General features: G+C 38.5%; 1 protein-coding gene across 1 annotated transcript in view; it reads right to left on the bottom strand.

Annotated features, from left to right (window-relative positions):
* Positions 1–17,903, bottom strand: part of LOC136856036 (rho GTPase-activating protein gacII-like) — a 28,049-nt gene extending 10,146 nt beyond the window's left edge. Inside the window, exons 1-5 of the mRNA XM_067133588.1 lie at positions 17,752–17,903; positions 15,042–15,209; positions 13,078–13,142; positions 7,738–7,850; positions 2,911–3,351 (exon numbers count right to left, since the gene is read on the bottom strand). Of these exons, the coding sequence (XP_066989689.1) occupies positions 2,911–3,351; positions 7,738–7,850; positions 13,078–13,142; positions 15,042–15,209; positions 17,752–17,903 (939 nt within the window). The remainder of the gene's footprint in view (positions 1–2,910; positions 3,352–7,737; positions 7,851–13,077; positions 13,143–15,041; positions 15,210–17,751) is intronic.
* Positions 17,904–19,230: the final 1,327 nt, after the last annotated feature.

Genomic DNA, 19,230 nt, shown 5'->3' with positions numbered 1-19,230 from the left:
ATTGCACATGTGTTGGCAACAACTGTTTTGTGTGGCGGTGTTGCCAACAGGAGTTGATTAACAGTTACGATAACACGGAGGGGGAGAAGTTATTTTGATGGTATCTTGTTAAAATTGGAGTAATTTTAACAATAAATTAACCGATTTAAGAGTTGAATCAAGATAGGGGGATATTCTGTTGATATTATTTTGTTAAAATTGATGTAATTTTAACAATGAATTGATCTATTTAAGAATTAAATTGAGATTTATTTTTATTTCAGATTTCAAGATGAGTCCATACATGGGAAATTATTATTATTATTATTATTATTATTATTATTATTATTATTATTATTATTATCAAATCATTTATTCTTTTAAATCAGAAGAGCATCTAGGCTATTAATTATTAAAGAATGTTTATCTAACACTTTACAAGGATCTAAAATTGTCTTAATATCATCAAACAATTTATCATTTGAAATCAGAGAACAACAATCTGTTTTTTTGAACCTGACGGTAAATATCCCCAGCTGATATCAGTGAGACCCTGAGACCCTCTATCTTGCCCCTGATTGGCGGATATATTGTGAGAGGATTGAACTCCCACCAATCACAATTAAACTCAATGATATCAGTTGCTGATTTTTACCGTCAGGTCTAAAAAAACACCCTAATTAGTTAACAAACCCCTGGTTGGTGGTGAGAGACACGACATTCTACCAACCACAATCAAACTCAACGATATCAGTTGCAGATTTTTACCGTCAGCTGTGAAAAACAGCCTAATAATTTCACCCATTCGTCAAGCAGATATCGCAGTAATTAAACCATTTTTATTTTTTTGTCTTTTTGGTTTCAAAAGTAAGATTTTCTTGATTGATTGATAAGATTCAATCAGCTTGCGTTACTGTGGTCTGGGTAATGTGATGTGAAATACAGGATATTATTATTATTATTATTATTATTATTATTATTATTATTATTATTATTATTATTATTATTATTATCTAACTTGACTATATTTTTGTTAGTTTTTTCAATAATTTTCTTGACTGATTGATATAACTGAATCAACTGGCGTTACTGAGGTCTGCTAATATGAAATAAAGGATATTATTATTATTATTATTATTATTATTATTATTATTATTATTATTATTATTATTATTATTATTATTATTATTATTATAAGTTCCATTGTTCTTCCTTTCTTAATATCATTATCATTTTATTTCCCTTATGTACACAAAAACTGAGATGGTTAATTATTATTATTATTATTATTATTATTATTATTATTATTATTATTATTATTATTATTATTATTATTATCAGAAGCACCTCACGGGAGATGAAGGGATGAAACCCAAAGATTCTGTTGATTCTCTGATCCCAGCATCCAATGAGAAGGTTTAGATGGGTATGTGCCAGTCCCCGGGGGCGTGAGTGCCCCAAGGGCGTGCCAAGAATTGCCTCAAAAGTCTCTCTCTCTCTCTCTCTCTCCCTGTGCCCATGCTGTGTTGATTAAATATATTAGGAGCAATCACATGCCCAGTTTGTTGGGTAGGTAATCACTTAATGTGAGCTGAGATTAAGTGATTGGTGATTATGGTGTCTAAGAATTGTTTGTATATATATATATATATATATATATATATATATATATATATATATATATATATATATATATATATATATATATATATATTATTCTACATCATTTCTACGTCTACCTTTCCCATATTTAATCTACAGATCTACCATAATGCCATATCTACCTTCTACCACAAACACTGACCCATGACAATAAGTCATAGAATATTAGGTCAGTTTGAAATACTTTCCATAAAGTTTATGAATCACTTAAATGGTAAATATAATACTTAAATATAACACAAAAACACATTGCGAGTCAAGTTAGGTAAGGTTAGTGTTTGCATGAGGATGTATAGATGTTCATTAGTGCCTAAACTCATTATGAGAATTAACTAACAGTTTAACTCTGTTTCTTATAGAGCTCTCAAGCCCTCTAACTGGCTATTTTAAACCCTGGCCAGACAGGGAAAGCTGTTGACAGCTCTGTGTCCCCCTCCCAACCCCACCAAACCCAGGTGAAAGAAGAGGGGGGGGCGTTGTTAGGGGGCTAAAAGAAAGGAAAAATATTAATTGGTCTTTGTTACGGAGTGATGAAAAGCTGCAGCTGTCTTCCCTCGTCGAAAGAAGAAGAAGAAGAAGAAGAAGAAGAAGAAGTAATGCTTTCCTGGGTCCTATTTTTGTTTACAAGATGTTTTGGTGGATGCAGTTTGTAAACAATGAGAGGTATCTGTCATTGATGCTTTTTAATTGTTTGGTTTTGTTTGTATTTTCTATGAATTTTGGGGTTGGTCAAGTAGCTTAGTTTTTGTTTTTAAAAGGGATAATATGATGGTGATGATGATAAGAATAATAGGAAGGAGATTGGGACTTCTAATAATAATAATAATAATAATAATAATAATAATAATAATAATAATAATAATAATAATAATAATAATAAAAATTTCTTGTGTGTTCATTTATCAACTATTCTCATATTAACCAAATTTATCTACCATTTAATGAAAACAAAGCACGGCATGAATCAGGAACGAGACTAATATTCATAATTAGACTCACTCCTTCAAATATGATTTCAGTCCTTATTCAATAGCAGCAGTTTGAAACGTTCCAAAGTGTCTGATTTCACACAAGACAAATTACACGTTTGAGACAGTAAATTAATCTCTCTCTCTCTCTCTCTTTCTCTTTCTCTCTCCCCTCTCTCTCTCTCTCTCTCTCCCCTCAAACCAATCCATCTCTCTTCAACTCTGGGAGCACCCAAACCTAACATTTTGCTCGGCTGTTAATTGCTGACTATTTGCTTACTCAAAGGCCTCAGCCACTGACTGCTGCGGTTTTTGGTGTCCGGGTGTAGTCGTCTCTTCTCCCGGAGCTAATTGCTGCCATATGAAGGCGCCTCTGACGGTCCGCAGGGGCCCTAGGGAGGTCCTGGGGAGTGTGGAGGCCCACGGGGACATGGTCCTTCCCCCTGAGAGTCGAGTGGAGTCCTGGGGACGTCCTGGGGACGTCCTGGGGAGGTTGAGGGCCACGGGGAAGAGGGCCACTAGGGGGAGATGGTACTTCCTGAGGCCTTAGGGATCTGGGGAGTGTGGAAACAGCATCCTGGGTAGGTCTTGGGAGGTCCTGGGAGGGGAGTTCTGGGGGATGGTAGTTGGATAGCCAGGTCCTGAGGGGAGCTGGGCTTTCCCCTCTGAGGATCGAGAAGGTCCTGGGGAGTTTGGAAGCCCAAGGGGACGTGGTATTTCCCCTCTGAGGATCGAGAGAGTCCTAGGGAGGAATTAGGAATGTAGGAGGGGATGAGGACATGGTCCTTCCCCCTAGGGATGGAGAAGGGTTCCTGGGGACGTCCTGGGGAGTTTGAAGGCCCACGGGGACATGGCTCTTCCCCTGTGACGATCGAGGGATCCTTCCCCAAATTGGTGTTTCTCAGAGGTTGAAATTATCATCAGTAATCTTTATCAAATGCCTTTCTAAGTTCACCAGCGCGGTACGTATCGTCCTAAAAGCAGAAGTACTTGCCGACGTCCAGCCCGGGGACACTTTATCTCATAACTGAACCCCTGAAATGTATTAAGGTGCACTAAAATGCGACGCCAGTTGTATCGATCAATAACTTAAGAGCAGTTAATTAAATAATCTTAGCTGAAAATTGTCTTTGACAATAATAATAATAATAATAATAATAATAATAATAATAATAATAATAATAATAATAATAATAATAATAATAATAATAATAATTTATATAAACCTACGATAATTGTACCACAGTGATTAGTATAAGATCACCTGCATTTTAATCATTATTATTATTATTATTATTATTATTATTATTATTATTATGATTATCATTAAAATATCTATTATTATTATTATTATTATTATTATTATTATTATTATTATTATTATTATTATTATTATTATTATTATCATCACAAGTCACCTCAAACCAGCTGACCAAAATAATGGTCGAATCTGCAAGTGTTTTTGATGCGAACAGAACACAACTGGAGACTGCTGATGAAAACGCGCCCTCGGCTAATTGGAAATGAAAACGACGATGGTGAAAGGTGTAATGAGAGAGAGAGAGAGAGAGAGAGAGAGAGAGAGAGAGAGAGGGGGAAAGTTAATGGCTAGCTGCTTAAATTAGCTAATGAAGTGAGGACAGGTATATTACTTGTGTGTTCGTTAGTGTATGTGTGTGGGTCCGCTGATTGAGAGAGAGAGAGAGAGAGAGAGAGAGAGAGAGAGAGAGAGAAAGGACAGATAGACAGATAGAGAATAGGAGAGAGAGAGAAAGAGAGGGATGGACAGATAGATAGATAGAGAAATAAGGGGGGAGAGAGAGAGAGAGAGAGAGAGAGAGAGAAACAAACAATTGACAGAATTATTGGTAGTTAGTCAAATGTACTGGGTCAAAGACAGGTAAAGAGATGTCAGTTATTATTATTATTATTATTATTATTATTATTATTATTATTATTATTATTATTATTATTATTATTATTATTTGCTTCCTAATTTGTTTATTTCATTCGTTTGTTTTTGTTCCTCCTCGAAGATTAATCTTAATTGCTCTCTTTCTCATCCTTTAAACATCTAACAAGAGAAGACGCCATCATTCCTCTCTCTCTCTCTCTCTCTCTCTCTCTCTCTCTCTCTCTCAACCCTATTGTCTTTGTCTGACTCATATTGTTTTTCTTCTTAGGATTCCTCTTTAATTCTTGGCTCTTTTAAACTCTCTCTCTCTCTCTCTCTCTCTCTCTCTCTCTCTCTCTCTCTCTCTCTCTCTCTCTCTATTTGTACATCTCTTAAGTTTTCTCTCCCAAACTTTCTCAAGTCTTAAATTTTTTTTCCAAAACTTCCTCCTCAGCTCAAAGCATTTAACTCCACCCTCTCTCTCTCTCTCTCTCTCTCTCTCTCTCTCTCTCTCTCTCTCTCTCTCTCTCTCTCTCTCTCTCTCTCTCTCTCCCCTTAGGCCACACATGCGTGACAAGTGCGTAGGTGGCAATTATGTTGTCACTTGTCACCAGTAGACGGTACATAGCGGCCCGAGGAACCGCGTCCCAGAAAGCTTCGCCCGCGTTCCAAAATGTCCTCGCCTCGGAGCCGCTGTTTGAGGACGTTTTATCCCCCTAAAAATCACTTCGGGAATCCGCTCCAGGGCTCTAAATAATCCTCTGGTAGGCGTACAATCTTCCACGTAAGTACTGTACTCAATTAGAAGGCGGTCTAGCTCCGAGGAACACGTTCATCTCGGAGCAGGGAGCGAATTCCGGATCGAAGCTTTGTGGGGCTTTGAGGCTCAGCGGAGCTGACAGTTGTTGAAACCTCGACAATAACAGCGTGTGTGTTTTAGTTAATTAAAACCAGTTATGAGTCGGGTAGGGGAGCAAATGGGGCGGATGCTGAGAGAGAGAGAGAGAGAGAGAGAGAGAGAGAGAGAGAGAGAGAGAGAGAGAGAGAAAGAGAGTGAGAGAGAGATAAATTCTTCTTTCTCTACATTGCCTATACATTGTCATTTCCCTGCCAAGAGTTTGCATTTTGACTTGATGTTTATTACAGTGAATTATCTCTCTCTCTCTTTCTCTCTCAGGACAGGAGGGAGAGAGAGAGAGAGAGAGAGAGAGAGAGAGAGAGAGAGAGAGATCCTTTTAACTCTACAATGCCATTTCTCTGTCAAGAGTTTGCATTCTTAATTGCTGTTTATTACAGTGAATTATCTCCCGAGAGAGAGAGAGAGAGAGAGAGAGAGAGAGAGAGAGAGAGAAATTGCTGTCTAGGTGGTTAAACAGATGGTTCACTTTGGGCAAGAAATATTTACAAGCGAGTGGGACAATAAAACTATTTTTCAAACGGTAACACTCAGAAGTATATCTTGAGAGAGAGAGAGAGAGAGAGAGAGAGAGAGAGAGAGAGAGAGAGAGAGAAATCCCTGCCTTCTAAACGGTCAGACCAGATGGTTCATGTTGAATGATAAGTATTTATGAACGAGGACACATACTACTAACTGTATTTAAGTGGGAACACGAGGATTTGAGTAACAGCAGAGAGAGAGAGAGAGAGAGAGAGAGAGAGAGAGAGAGAGAGAGAGAGAGAGAGAGAGAGAGAGGTATATATATATAAGGGCCCAGATTTAAAATGGATTCCATATTATTATTATTATTATTATTACAAAAGTAACGAATTTTAAAAAAACAAAATGTTAAAGAAGAAAATTTATGAAAAATATAAAGAAGATTTAAAACACAGGATCAGCTCACATACAGAAGCCATAAGTTAGAGAGAGAGAGAGAGAGAGAGAGAGAGAGAGAGAGCTGAGTAGACAAAAACAAAAAAATGAATGATAAAATATGGGCCTGTTTTGGCCCACCCGAAAAACGACTCCTGGGTTATTTTTGCCTAATTTTTTTCTCCCCCTCTCTCTCTCTCTCTCTCTCTCTCTCTCTCTCTCTCTCTCTCTCTCTCTCTCTCTCTCTCTCTCTCTCTCTCTCGTTTCCTCAACTACTTGTCATTTTCCCCTTATCTCAAAAGTTAATCTCCCGCGGTTTATCTCTCCTGAGATCAGTTAGGCTGAGTAGTGGTTGTGTCTGCTTATACGCTCTTAAATTTCACGAATTTTGGACCCATCTCTCTCTCTCTCTCTCTCTCTCTCTCTCTCTCTCTCTCTCTCTCTCTCTCTCTCTCTCATTTCATAGTCTCCTGAGAATCTCTGTCTCGATTCCTTTGTTACGACTTTCTGTTTGAGTAACTGTTACTCATCTCTCTCTCTCTCTCTCTCTCTCTCTCTCTCTCTCTCTCTCTCTCTCTCTCTCTCTCTCTCATCATATTCAAATATAATTTTCATAAATTATCGTTCAGAAAATTAGGGCCAAATATTTCCCAAGAATTTTTTTTGGAATTTTATCTAATTATTTCGAATTATTTTGAAAATAATCAAGAATTATTACATGTGGAATCTCAGGTAATTATTATTTTTCCAAATTATTTTTTTTTTTGGTGACATTAGAAAAAATAAATGGATTTCGCCAAACCAGATTAATGTTAATGTTCTAACTGTGAAAGAGAGAGAGAGAGAGAGAGATTGCTGAATAGCTAATACAGAACTATGAATGACCAAACTCTTCAATATATACTTTCGTGAGAGAGAGAGAGAGAAAAGTCTTAATAAAAATGCTTATAACACTGTCATTTTTTTTGTCTCATGGAATACCCATTTTTAAGAGATAATTTTCTCATTATTATTTTTCTCATATTTCATACCAAACCTTTTCATTATACTTCCGTTATGTTATCATTCCTTTAATTCATTCCTTAATGTAGTCATTCCCAGCTAACGGTGTACACCTCTCTCTCTCTCTCTCTCTCTCTCTCTCTCTCTCTCTCTCTCTCTCTCTCTCTCTCTATACTCTGAGAAATTTGGTGACAACCTTAATCACTTTTCAAATGTGCATAATCTGGCCAGTTAGTTTCAATAAAAATCTCTCTCTCTCTCTCTCTCTCTCTCTCTCTCTCTCTCTCTCTCTCTCTCTCTCTCTCTCTCTCTTCACGTCTAACAGAAAACATTTACATTAAACTCTTGCTAAATTCTTAAAGGGGACGGACCTGTCATCTCCTGCAGTTATGAGAATGTTATGTAATATATGACATTACTATGGCCAAGAGGGGTGGTAAGGGGGCACCGCCCCCTTCCTCAGAACCCCCACCCCCTAGAGGGCCTCGTAATAGCCCAAACTGACTTATATTGTCTTTAGTAAAAGCGGTTCCTGTCGTTAGAAGCCACAGAATTATGTAGTAAGGAATTTGTATGATAACGCTTGGCTGTAAACGACAATTCTTCGAATTACGTACGATGCGCGGAATGGCTCTCAGATGGGTATGATGCTTTCTCTCTCTCTCTCTCTCTCTCTCTCTCTCTCTCTCTCTCTCTCTCTCTCTCTCAAGGGAAGTCAGGTGAATATCTTTTTAATATTTTTGAAATTTGGATAATATGGCCTTTTGAGTTTCGATAGAAATGGGTTTCTCTCTCTCTCTCTCTCTCTCTCTCTCTCTCTCTCTCTCCGAAATTTCGTAAACAAACTCTCTCTCTCTCTCTCTCTCTCTCTCTCTCTCTCTCTCTCTCTCTCTCTCTCTCTCTCTCTCCGAAATTTACGTAAACAAACCTCTCTCTCTCTCTCTCTCTCTCTCTCTCTCTCTCTCTCTCTCTCTCTCTCGGAAATTTACGTAAACAAACCTCTCTCTCTCTCTCTCTCTCTCTCTCTCTCTCTCTCTCTCTCTCTCTCTCTCTCTCTCTCAAATTCACCTAAACAAATCTATGTGTCTCAAACATGCCATGATAGTATCTACAACTTTCTCTCTCTCTCTCTCTCTCTCTCTCTCTCTCTCTAACAGAGGTCACGCCAGGTCAACCGGCCAAGAAGACATGGATAGCGAGCGAGAAACTTCAAAACATTTTTGTCTTTGTCAAAATAATGACAAATAATGACGCAATTCACTTCCTGCTCTCACGGATTGTTTGTTGGGGGGACCTGTGGGGGAGGCAGACACACTTTGTTTGTGCGTTTGTGTGCGTATGGTGTCTTCTTGTTTGTGCACTGAGAATGGTTTGGTATATTGAGATGTCAGTATTGTAATATGCTGTAGTTACACTACTGCTTAATATAATAATAATAATAATAATAATAATAATAATAATAATAATAATAATAATAATAATGGTATTAGTGTTATTAATAGCAATTAAGATTAATTTGATATATATATATACATATATATAAGTATATATAATATACATAAATTCAATAACTATTATTATTATTATTATTATTATTATTATTATTATTATTATTATTATTATTATTATTATTATTATTATCATTATTATTAATTTTTCTCTAATAATAATAATAATAATAATAATAATAATAATAATAATAATAATAATAATAATAATAACAAAAATCTTAAGAACAATTATCATCATTATTCATATCATCATCATTACCACTAATATTACCATCAAAATTCTCAGACCTGGCAAACCACAGCCGTGACAACGAACCTGCCCCAAACTCATGACCTTCCCATCACTTCCCGTGACCTGGTATGACCCGGGAGAGAGAGAGAGAGAGAGAGAGAGAGAGAGAGCGCAGAAGAAGTCAAATTTCCCCAAAGGTGAGTTTTGTTTGGGATTCCTGACCCGTTGGAAGAATTTTAGGAAGAACCGGGAAGTGTTCTACAGGAAGAGCAAGAATTGACAGGTACAGGCCTTCCTTGGGAAAGGATCTCTCTCTCTCTCTCTCTCTCTCTCTCTCTCTCTCTCTCTCTCTCTCTCTCTCTCTCTCTCTTCCAGAACTGTTCCTAAAGATTTGCTCTCTAACATAAAGTAAAAGTTGGGACATTGAAGGGTTAAAGAAGTTAAACAGCTCAATTGTCAGAGATTGAAGAATCTATTTACAATCTTACTTCTATATAAGATGAACTAGCACACTGAGAACGCTATGGCCGCCCTAGGATCAAGAGCCCGTGCTGGTATAAGGCCAACTAAATCTGCTCATTCGCAGAAGTTTTCACTGCATCTGCATTGTTGCCAATTGCCCACATCACTGTTGCCAGAACAATATCACCATTGTTATCAATACCAATTTGTTGTCACAATATGGTTAGTAGTGTTGGCAATAGTATGACTATTGTTAGCAGAATATCATCAATAATTTTATTGTTTACTATTTATTAACTACTGATTATTAATATTGCCCTAATATCATGACCACTTTTACCCAAAAACAGTGGCCCTAAAAAGTGGCCCAAACAGTGTCATCAGCAGTGTTGCCAATAACGTTGTAACTAATTTTAGCAGAATATCATAATTTTACTGATTACTAATATTATTCTTTATTAATGATTATTCATTAGTTATTAATATTTCCATGGCATCATGCCCACTTTTACCCAAATCTGACCCCAAAAAAATGGCCCATAAAGTGACATCGCCTCCCAAACTGCCATCATCTCCAGCGTTACCAACTCCCTCCAAAAACCCAACATCAATTTGTAAACAAACTCTTCTTCTTCTCCTCATTTTGCACAAAGACTTTGCCGCCGTCAACTTTACAACGGCCCACCTCTCTCTTCCACTTGCCAATACTCATTACCATTTCACAGAGGGTCGAGTACGAGGGGAAGAGGTGAACTAGGGAGCCATAGAAGAAAGGGAAATAAGGGGAAACTAGGGGGAAACTAGGGGCAAATGGACAATGAAAGGGTTGTGTCTAAGGGGGACACACTGAGACTAGGAGATACGATGGTTGACTTCCCTTTGACTCTCATGTGAACCAGAATGGTTTCAGGAATGTCTACTACTGGCGTTCAGTTGGGCGTGTCTGAGCGCAGTGGAATAATGAGAGAGAGAGAGAGAGAGAGAGAGAGAGAGAGAGAGAGAGAGGCAGTAACTCATTTATGTAGACAACAAGAGAGGAGCTGATGAGCAAAATATTATTATTATTATTATTATTATTATTATTATTATTATTATTATTATTATTATTATTATCAAATTATTATTATTATTATTATTATTATTATTATTATTATTATTATTATTATTATTATTATTATTATTATTATACTTTGTTCTTCAAACTTATATATCAACACAAAAAAACCAATTTCAACATATTTAAGATGGAAAACCTCTCTCTCTCTCTCTCTCTCTCTCTCTCTCTCTCTCTCTCTCTCTCTCTCTCTTTGAACGCAAGGACAACCCTTCAAAATTATTCTCACAAGATGTCTAATACATTACCTCACCTTTCCCACCTCCATTACCCTCTCTCTCTCTCTCTCTCTCTCTCTCTCTCTCTCTCTCTCTCTCTCTCTCTCTCTCTCTCTCTCTCTCTGCGAACCCTTCCCACCCCTGTCCCACTAAGGGCCATTAGATCCCTTGGCCAAACAAAACACAAATGGTTCCTAATCGTTGAACAGGAGAGTATCAATTGGCTGTTTGGAAACGTCAACAGCTGCCGTTAGCCTTTTATTACCTTCTAACCCCCTCTGGCGGACCCCCAAATTCTATTCTGGCCCCCCTCCCCCTATTCTGGCCCCCATACCCCCCTAACTCCCTCTCCTATGTATGATATCTACAGACTGACACTGTGGTGGACTTAAGGATATATGTCGGTATGCGTTTGATTTTACCCACAATGCAATTGTTTGTTTATATTCTGGATCTGACGTCATCTGGTACTCACATTTGTTGTTTAAGTTTTTTTGGCGAAATCTGAGTTATTGCATTGAATTATAATAGAAGTAATTATCAAAATGGCAATGAAATATACTTATATCACAGGTGTCAATAAATAATATACTGATTTTTTATTATATATATATATATATATATATATATATATATATATATATATATATATATATATATATATATATATATATGTGTGTGTATACTTAAATGTAACATGACAAATTCAAAAGTTCAAAATAAATTTAACAAAAATCCCTCAGATTTAGTAAAAACTTGTAGTACACTGCAAAAATTGATTTCTAAAATTTATAAACGCAGTCAAAATCAGTTGAGTAGACTCTCTCTCTCTCTCTCTCTCTCTCTCTCAATGCCCTTAACAAATCACTTAGCCCACCTTGAACCAAAACATAATCGGTTCAATAGTAACTGATCCTTTCTCTCTCTCTCTCTCTCTCTCTCTCTCTCTCTCTCTCTCTCTCTCTCTCTCTCTCTCTCTCTCTCTGTAACCACATCAAATCTCCTCGCCCAAGAAAGAATGCCCCAAATGGGGCCACAACCAATTCACCACTGTGCCCAGGGGCACATTCACATTTCAATATGTTGGCCCATCAAGAACTCATCAATAGGGGCAGGAAGAATGGGCTCCCTGATGAATAGGGAAGAGGGGGGGGGGGGAGCTAGGGAGATTCTGGAAGTCCTACGTAGGACCCCTTGACGTTAATGGACTATTGATGATGTTCAGATGCCTCTGAGGATATCAACGGGATCTCTCTCTCTCTCTCTCTCTCTCTCTCTCTCTCTCTCTCTCTCTCTCTCTCTCTCTCTCTCTCTCTCTCGTAAAAGACAGTATCTACATTTACCAATATCAGGAGCTTGCATTTTCTCTCTCTCTCTCTCTCTCTCTCTCTCTCTCTCTCTCTCTCTCCATATCAAGTCCATATCAAATACTTTGACAATAAGTACTTCTTAGTTTAGGTGAAATAGAGGCCTTCCCCCCCCTCTCTCTCTCTCTCTCTCTCTCTCTCTCTCTCTCTCTCTCTCTCTCTCTCTCTCTCTCTCAATTTGACATGCACGTTAGGTATCCTTTCAGTCCGAAGGCGTTTTGGCCGCCGACAAGTTAATTAAAAAACCATTCGAGAACCAAAATCTCTCTCTCTCTCTCTCTCTCTCTCTCTCTCTCTCTCTCTCTCTCTCTCTCTCTCTCTCTCTCTCTCTCTCTCCATTGTTAGCGTTGATGATAATGTAACTTTTTCTTGAGGTCTCAGACAACTTCTGGTGTAAGTGGTTAACTCCACTGCTAATTTCATTTTGGCCACCCCTAACCCCCGCCCTTTTTGGGGGTTCTAGGACCCCCCCTTTCTAATCTCAATCCCCTCCCCAACCCCCTGACGCTATTAAGCGCGCATGCGCGCTTGCGGACGAGCTAATGTGTTGATAAGAAGTGTTCATTTCAAGATCTGTTTATTTTGTTGGTTAGAATATTACATTATTATTATTATTATTATTATTATTATTATTATTATTATTATTATTATTATTATTATTATTATTATTATTATTACTGTTATTATTATTATATTATCTTCAATTTCGATTCAATGTATATGAGATGGTGTGGCCAGTTGGGTGTTACGAAAGCTTGCTTATTTCAAAATACACCCTATGTACATAATTTCCCTAATAACCCAATTCACTGGAACCCAGTGGCCGTTTGGAAAACCCTTTTGAAATACCCCTACCCTTGGGGGCTTCAATACCCCAGGGGGTATCTGTGTTCAAGAAGGCCCCTGAGTCATCCATCTTGCTGGGGAGTTGAATAGATTTGGCTGGCCCAGAGAAAGGGTTGAAGAATTTGATGAATATGAAGAGTTGAAGAATAAGGTGAATAAGATGGGTATTTTTATGGGCACGTTGATGAATAGGCTGGCAAAAGGGGGCATGATTCTAGGGGGGTTAGAATTAGGGGTACAGATGGGCAGAAAAATTGGTGAGATTTTGCAGAGTTTGAGCAAAGTGACCCCTTACAGTGAATGTGATTTCAGTAGGCCCGTGCCATATTTAATCAAGTTTTACGCTTTTGAAATGAATTATGGACTTGATTTATGCATATATAAGAACCCAAAACCCTAGATACATTAATTAAACCCTTGAATAAACCCCAGACCCAATCAGGCACTCGGCAAGAACCCAAATTTTGGCGTAAGTGAGCCATCACAACGAAATCTGTGTCCGTAGGCCTATACCACATCTAATCATTCTGAACTCTTCTAAAATGAGCTATAGATTAAATCTATGAATATTACAAGACCCCAAAACCCTAAATACACTCATTAAACCCGTGCACAACCCCCAAACCAATGAAGCACTCGGCAAGCACCCGAAAAATGGACTGAAATCAAGCACGGAGGCCAATCAGGGGTTGAGCTGCTGAAAGGACTCTGACATAAATGAGGATATCAAGGAGTATTGAGAGAGAGAGAGAGAGAGAGAGAGAGAGAGAGAGAGAGAGAGAGAGAGAGAGAGAGAGAGAGAGGCAGGCAGGCAGGCCATATAGCGGTGGTGCGCGCATGCGTGGCCATCAGAGCTCAATGGAGTCTAATCAGCGGGTTTGAAAGGAGCATTTTAACCGGAACGAATTAGTGGTACCAGCCCATCAGCTGATGAGAGAGAGAGAGAGAGAGAGAGAGAGAGAGAGAGAGAGAGAGAGAGAGAGAGAGAGAGAGTCAGTCGTTCTCTCTCTCTCTCTCAAACCTGCTGGCTTTTTGGAATCAATATTTGAGGTCATTTAAGATATATTTCTTTTAAAAAATGGATTTTTTGGGGGGACTAATTTTAGTTTAAACATATCTGCATTACTTTTCCACTTTCTTATAACTAATATAGAGTAACGTAAATTCTACTGTATATATATAGTATATATATAAAGTAAAATATATCATAACAGCTGATCACTGTACCTGATATAAAACAACTTTATATCACCTATCCTATTTATATTAAAATATCTCGTGTCTCTAAGCTAAAATACCACTTAATATCCACTAAATATCTGATATATGGACCACAGTTATCACCAGTAATTCCTGATATATATAAATTGATAAACTGACTTCGTAAATATCGCTTATCCTAAATAACTCTTGTATATTTATAAGACATCCGCCAATATAAAAACCCACCAAAATCACCTGATTCAATTTGGTTTTGGTCTCTTGGGCAGATTCTCTTTGTTAACTGAATAAATCAATTAAAGCTTTAACTTCCTCTTCGGCGTTTAGGGAAAGCCATAAAAAGCTTTTTTCTCTTTTTTAAAGCTTTTTTCCTATTTAAAAGGGAAGGAAATGACTCACGATCTCGAAAGAAAAGAAGAAGAAATAAAAAAACGCTAAAATAAAAACCCGGCGAACTCCTCGAACCCCTTTACTAAGACCATAGAATGCGCGCGCGAACTTTTCCCGACCCCTTTAAAGCGACTCCCCTGGATTGGGGGCGTGACAGGCAGGAGAAAAAAAGATGTATATATATAAAAAAAAAGACATTTTGAGGAGGAGCTACTTGACGGGGGGAGTGAGGGGAGGGAGAGGGAGATGGGGGGGGGTTGATGGGGGGAGAGGAGGGGGCCAGGCCCCTCTCTCGCTTTCCCCCGAAAAAACTTCATAAAGTTTTATACCAAATCCATGAATAGTGCAATTTGAAGCAATACGCTATTGGCATATTCGCTCGCAATTTCCGCCTCGCGCTGCTGTGGGAGGAGGAGGAGGAGGAGGAGGAGGAGGAGGAGGAGGAGGAGGAGGAGGAGGAGGAGGAGGAGGAGGGAGGAGGAGGAGGAGGAGGAGGCAGGAGGGAGCAAATGAAAGCATAAAAATGAATCCTCAGATGCCGACAGACATGATGGAATTGAGAGCTCTCGAGCGATAGCCCGAGAGAAAGAGAGAAAGAGAGAAAGAGAGAGAGAGAAAGAGAAACAGAAAAGAGAGAGAGAGAGAGAGAGAGACAGAGAGATAGAGAGAAAGAGAGAAACACAAAAAAAGAAAAGAGAGAGAGAGAAAGAGAACCAACCCATCGCTCCGAAACCTTCACATACGAGAGTCTCCGACGCGGGAGGAGTTATGAAAAAACCCCCCCACCCCAAAAGCACCTCCCCACAACGCCCCCCACCCTACAACGCCCCGGGATTAAAAACTAAAAAAACAAAAACCAAAAAAAAAGAAAAACCAATAACAATATATTCCCCTCGTAACGGCGCGTTTTGTAAACAGAACAGCGTCGACTCCTGACAGCCATAAACCGACAGAGGAATAATTAATCCAGAAACGCCTCCGGATTTTACGTTTTTCGGGGGAGGGTGTCCAGGGAGGGAGGTGGGGGGTGGGGGGTAAGGGGGTGTTTGGGTGGGCCAAGAATTGGGCGGCCATTTTTGTATCTGTTTTGTCCGTCGCTTGAATGACAAAATGATACAGATTTTTTGTGCGTCTGATTGAAAGACATTATTATTATTATTATTATTATTATTATTATTATTATTATTATTATTATTATTATTATTATTATTATTATTATTATTATTATTATTATTATTATTATTATAAGAGAAGGTAAAGAGAAATACGAAAAGAAAAAATCTCACTTACAAAGAAAAACGAAATTAATAAATGAATAAATAAGATAAAAATGTATCAAAATTCAAGCAGAATAACATTAGGTTAGTAAAGCATTGCATTTCCAATTGCGCACATCCTCAGTAGGGAGATTGTTCCTCAGCCCAGTGGTGCGAGGGATAAAGGACTTCTGGAACTTAATAGTAAAACAGTTCATTGTTCATCTCTAAAAATGGAAATGTTTTTTTTAGTGTTCTGTAAAAGAAAACTATTGTCTGTCCAACCGCACTTTTTCTGTCCGCCCTCAGATCTTAAAAACTACAGAGGCTAGAGGGCTGCAAATTGGTACGTTGATCACCCACCCTCCAGTCATCAAACATACCAAATTGCAGCCCTCTAGCCTTAATAGTTTTTATTTTATTTAAGATTAAAGTTAACCATAATCGATGCTTCTGGCAACGATATGTGCAAGGCCACCACCGGGTCGTGGTTAAAGTTTCATGGGCCGCGGCTCATGCAGCATTATACCGGGACCACCGAAAGATAGATTTATTTTCGGCGGCCTTGATTAAAGACGCCATTGCGCAGAAAACTCGATTGCGCCGAAGAAACTTCGGCGCATTTCTTTTTTTTTTTTGTCATAAAAATGGGAAAATTTTTGTGACGTAGAAATTTGGAAAGATTTCATTGTTAAGATTTTGGGAGGTCGATTTAATGGAACAAATTAGATTTTTTGTTGCAATTAAATACGAGATGTGATTTTGGCGAGGTAAAATGGGACCTTGAATTAGGTTTTATTGGCTGAAATATATGCTGGTGATTTTAATGACTTACCATAATTTATATATATATATATATATATATATATATATATATATATATATATATATATATATATATATATATATATATATATATATATATATATAATTTATACACTTAAAAATTCTGAGGATTCATTTTGCAATTATTTCTCCGAGGAAAACTAAAAAATTATCTAAATAGCTTAAATCTGCCGTTTTCCACCCGGCCTTCAGAATGATACGTGAAACCAAGATATAATTCATCACTTAAAAACCTAGAGGAATAATTCTTCAGTGATTTTCAATTATTTTCGAAAGAGAAACGCTTAAGAATTATGTAAATACCCAAAATATACTTTTAATTCTTGCGGCCGTCAATGTTATGTCAGCGGTTGCCAGCTACCGCTTTTAACTTCATCCAGTTGCCAGATAGGCTTTTTATCGACTTTATTTTTATTGTCCACGCCGCCGATATAACTGCGGCAGTTGTTGCTCGGAACAGCTTCAGTTATTATTCTTAGCCCGCGCCGGATGGTGGAGTTAGCCCGTGGCTGGACCCGGGGGGCGGGGGCCGCCCAAGGGGTGGGGGGGCGGTGCCAGAGGTGAGCTATTTCCATCAGTTCCAACGGCCATTTCTTTGTCGAAATGGCCCTTTTACCGGCGATCTCTCGCCCCGCTTTTAACTGCTAAAGAAAAGAGAGAGTAGTTGCTTTTTCCCCCCCCCCCCGGGGGGTTGGGTGGGTGCGGGTTGTGGGGAGGGGTGGGCCAACAGCGACTACGTCCCCGAAATTGTAATTACCGGGCGGTGTCATTAACATGAGAGTCGCCCTATCGGAAATTGTTCCCAATTCGCGGATATAGAATAAAAACGCTTTCGGATTTCTGGCCTGGTTGGTGGGTTCGTGGGCGGGGGGTTGGGTGGGGATCCTCCCAGGGCGAGGACTGAGGAGTTCCGGAGCGTTCCGCGAGGATCATCCGTGTTCCTCAGTGTCTTGGGGATTCCGGAGCATACCACGAAGGCCTCTGTTCTTTACTGTTCTGAGGATTCCGGAGCGTTCCACGAGGATCATCCTGTTCCTCAGTGTCTTGAGGATTCCTGAGCATTCCACGAAGACCTCTGTTACTAACTGTTTTGAGGATTCCGTAGCATTCCACAAGGATCATCCTGTTCCTCAGTGTCTTGAGGATTCCGGAGCATTCCACAAAGACCTCTGTCCTTTACTGTCTTGAGGATTCTGGAGCATTCCACAAAGACCCCTGTTCCTAACTGTCTTGAGGATTCCGGAGCGTTCCTCTAGGATCTCCGTTCCCCACTTGAACGAAGCATTTTCAGTCTGTTGTTCGAACTGGGATTTTGAGGGCATTTATTATCCACTTATTGGAACCATCTCATGAGGACTGAGGATTCCGGAGCATTCCACGAGGACCTCTGTTCCCCAGAGCCTCAATTCTAGATAACTCCACGGATCCCTGTTCTTGTTCAGACTGGAATTTTGAAGACTTTTATTCGCTTATTCTTCTATAAATATTTTCTTTTCATTTTCCATTGAATCTTCTAAGGCTCCAAGCAGGACCGAGGATTCCGGAGCGCTCCAGGAGCGTTCCACAAGGATCTCTGTTCCCCGGTGTCTCGAAAACCTGAACGAAGCAGTTTCAATGTCTTGTTCGAACTGATCTTCGAATACTTTTGTTCACTTATTCTTCTGAAATTAATAATTTCTTTCTCCTTTGAATTTTCATATTAATCTTCTTAATCCCAGTTTCTGTGAAATGAATTTTATTTAATTTTATTTAATTTTTAATTTCATTTAATTTTCAAAAGGATTCATTTCTGTCGACCTCAAACCCGCATGCAACTTGCAACAGACCTCAGGAATCTTGTGCGAGTGGCAGTGGGTTACGAGAGAGAGAGAGAGAGAGAGAGAGAGAGAGAGAGAGAGAGAGAGAGAGAGGGCTTGTATATAACAAACTAGCCTCATATATATATATATATAAGTGTATATATATATATATATATATATATATATATATATATATATATATATGTATATGTATATATATATATATATATATATATATATATATATATATATATATATATATATATATATATATATATATATATATACACACACACACATATACTACAAATGAGAGACAGAGAGCAAGCGAGCACAGCAGCTCACGAACCTATACCCACCACAATCTATACATCTATCTATCTATCTATCTATCTATATATATATACATCCACAAGTGATCTATGCTCCTAGATACCCATCAGGGCAATAGAACCTACGCCTATATACACTCCTATAAGTCACCCACGGGACGTCTCGCTCAAAATTACAGGCAAAAAAGCTACAGTGATCGCTCGGGCATATACAGTTATATGGACGGCGATTTCCGATATTTAGGACGGTTCAATTTAAGCGAATGGCAAGCAGCAGCAGGCTGACTGAGAGAGAGAGAGAGAGAGAGAGAGAGAGAG

This window comes from Macrobrachium rosenbergii, chromosome 34, assembly GCF_040412425.1.
Source record: "Macrobrachium rosenbergii isolate ZJJX-2024 chromosome 34, ASM4041242v1, whole genome shotgun sequence".
NCBI classification, from domain to species: domain Eukaryota; kingdom Metazoa; phylum Arthropoda; class Malacostraca; order Decapoda; family Palaemonidae; genus Macrobrachium; species Macrobrachium rosenbergii.
This window is presented reverse-complemented; position numbering and strand designations above follow the sequence as displayed.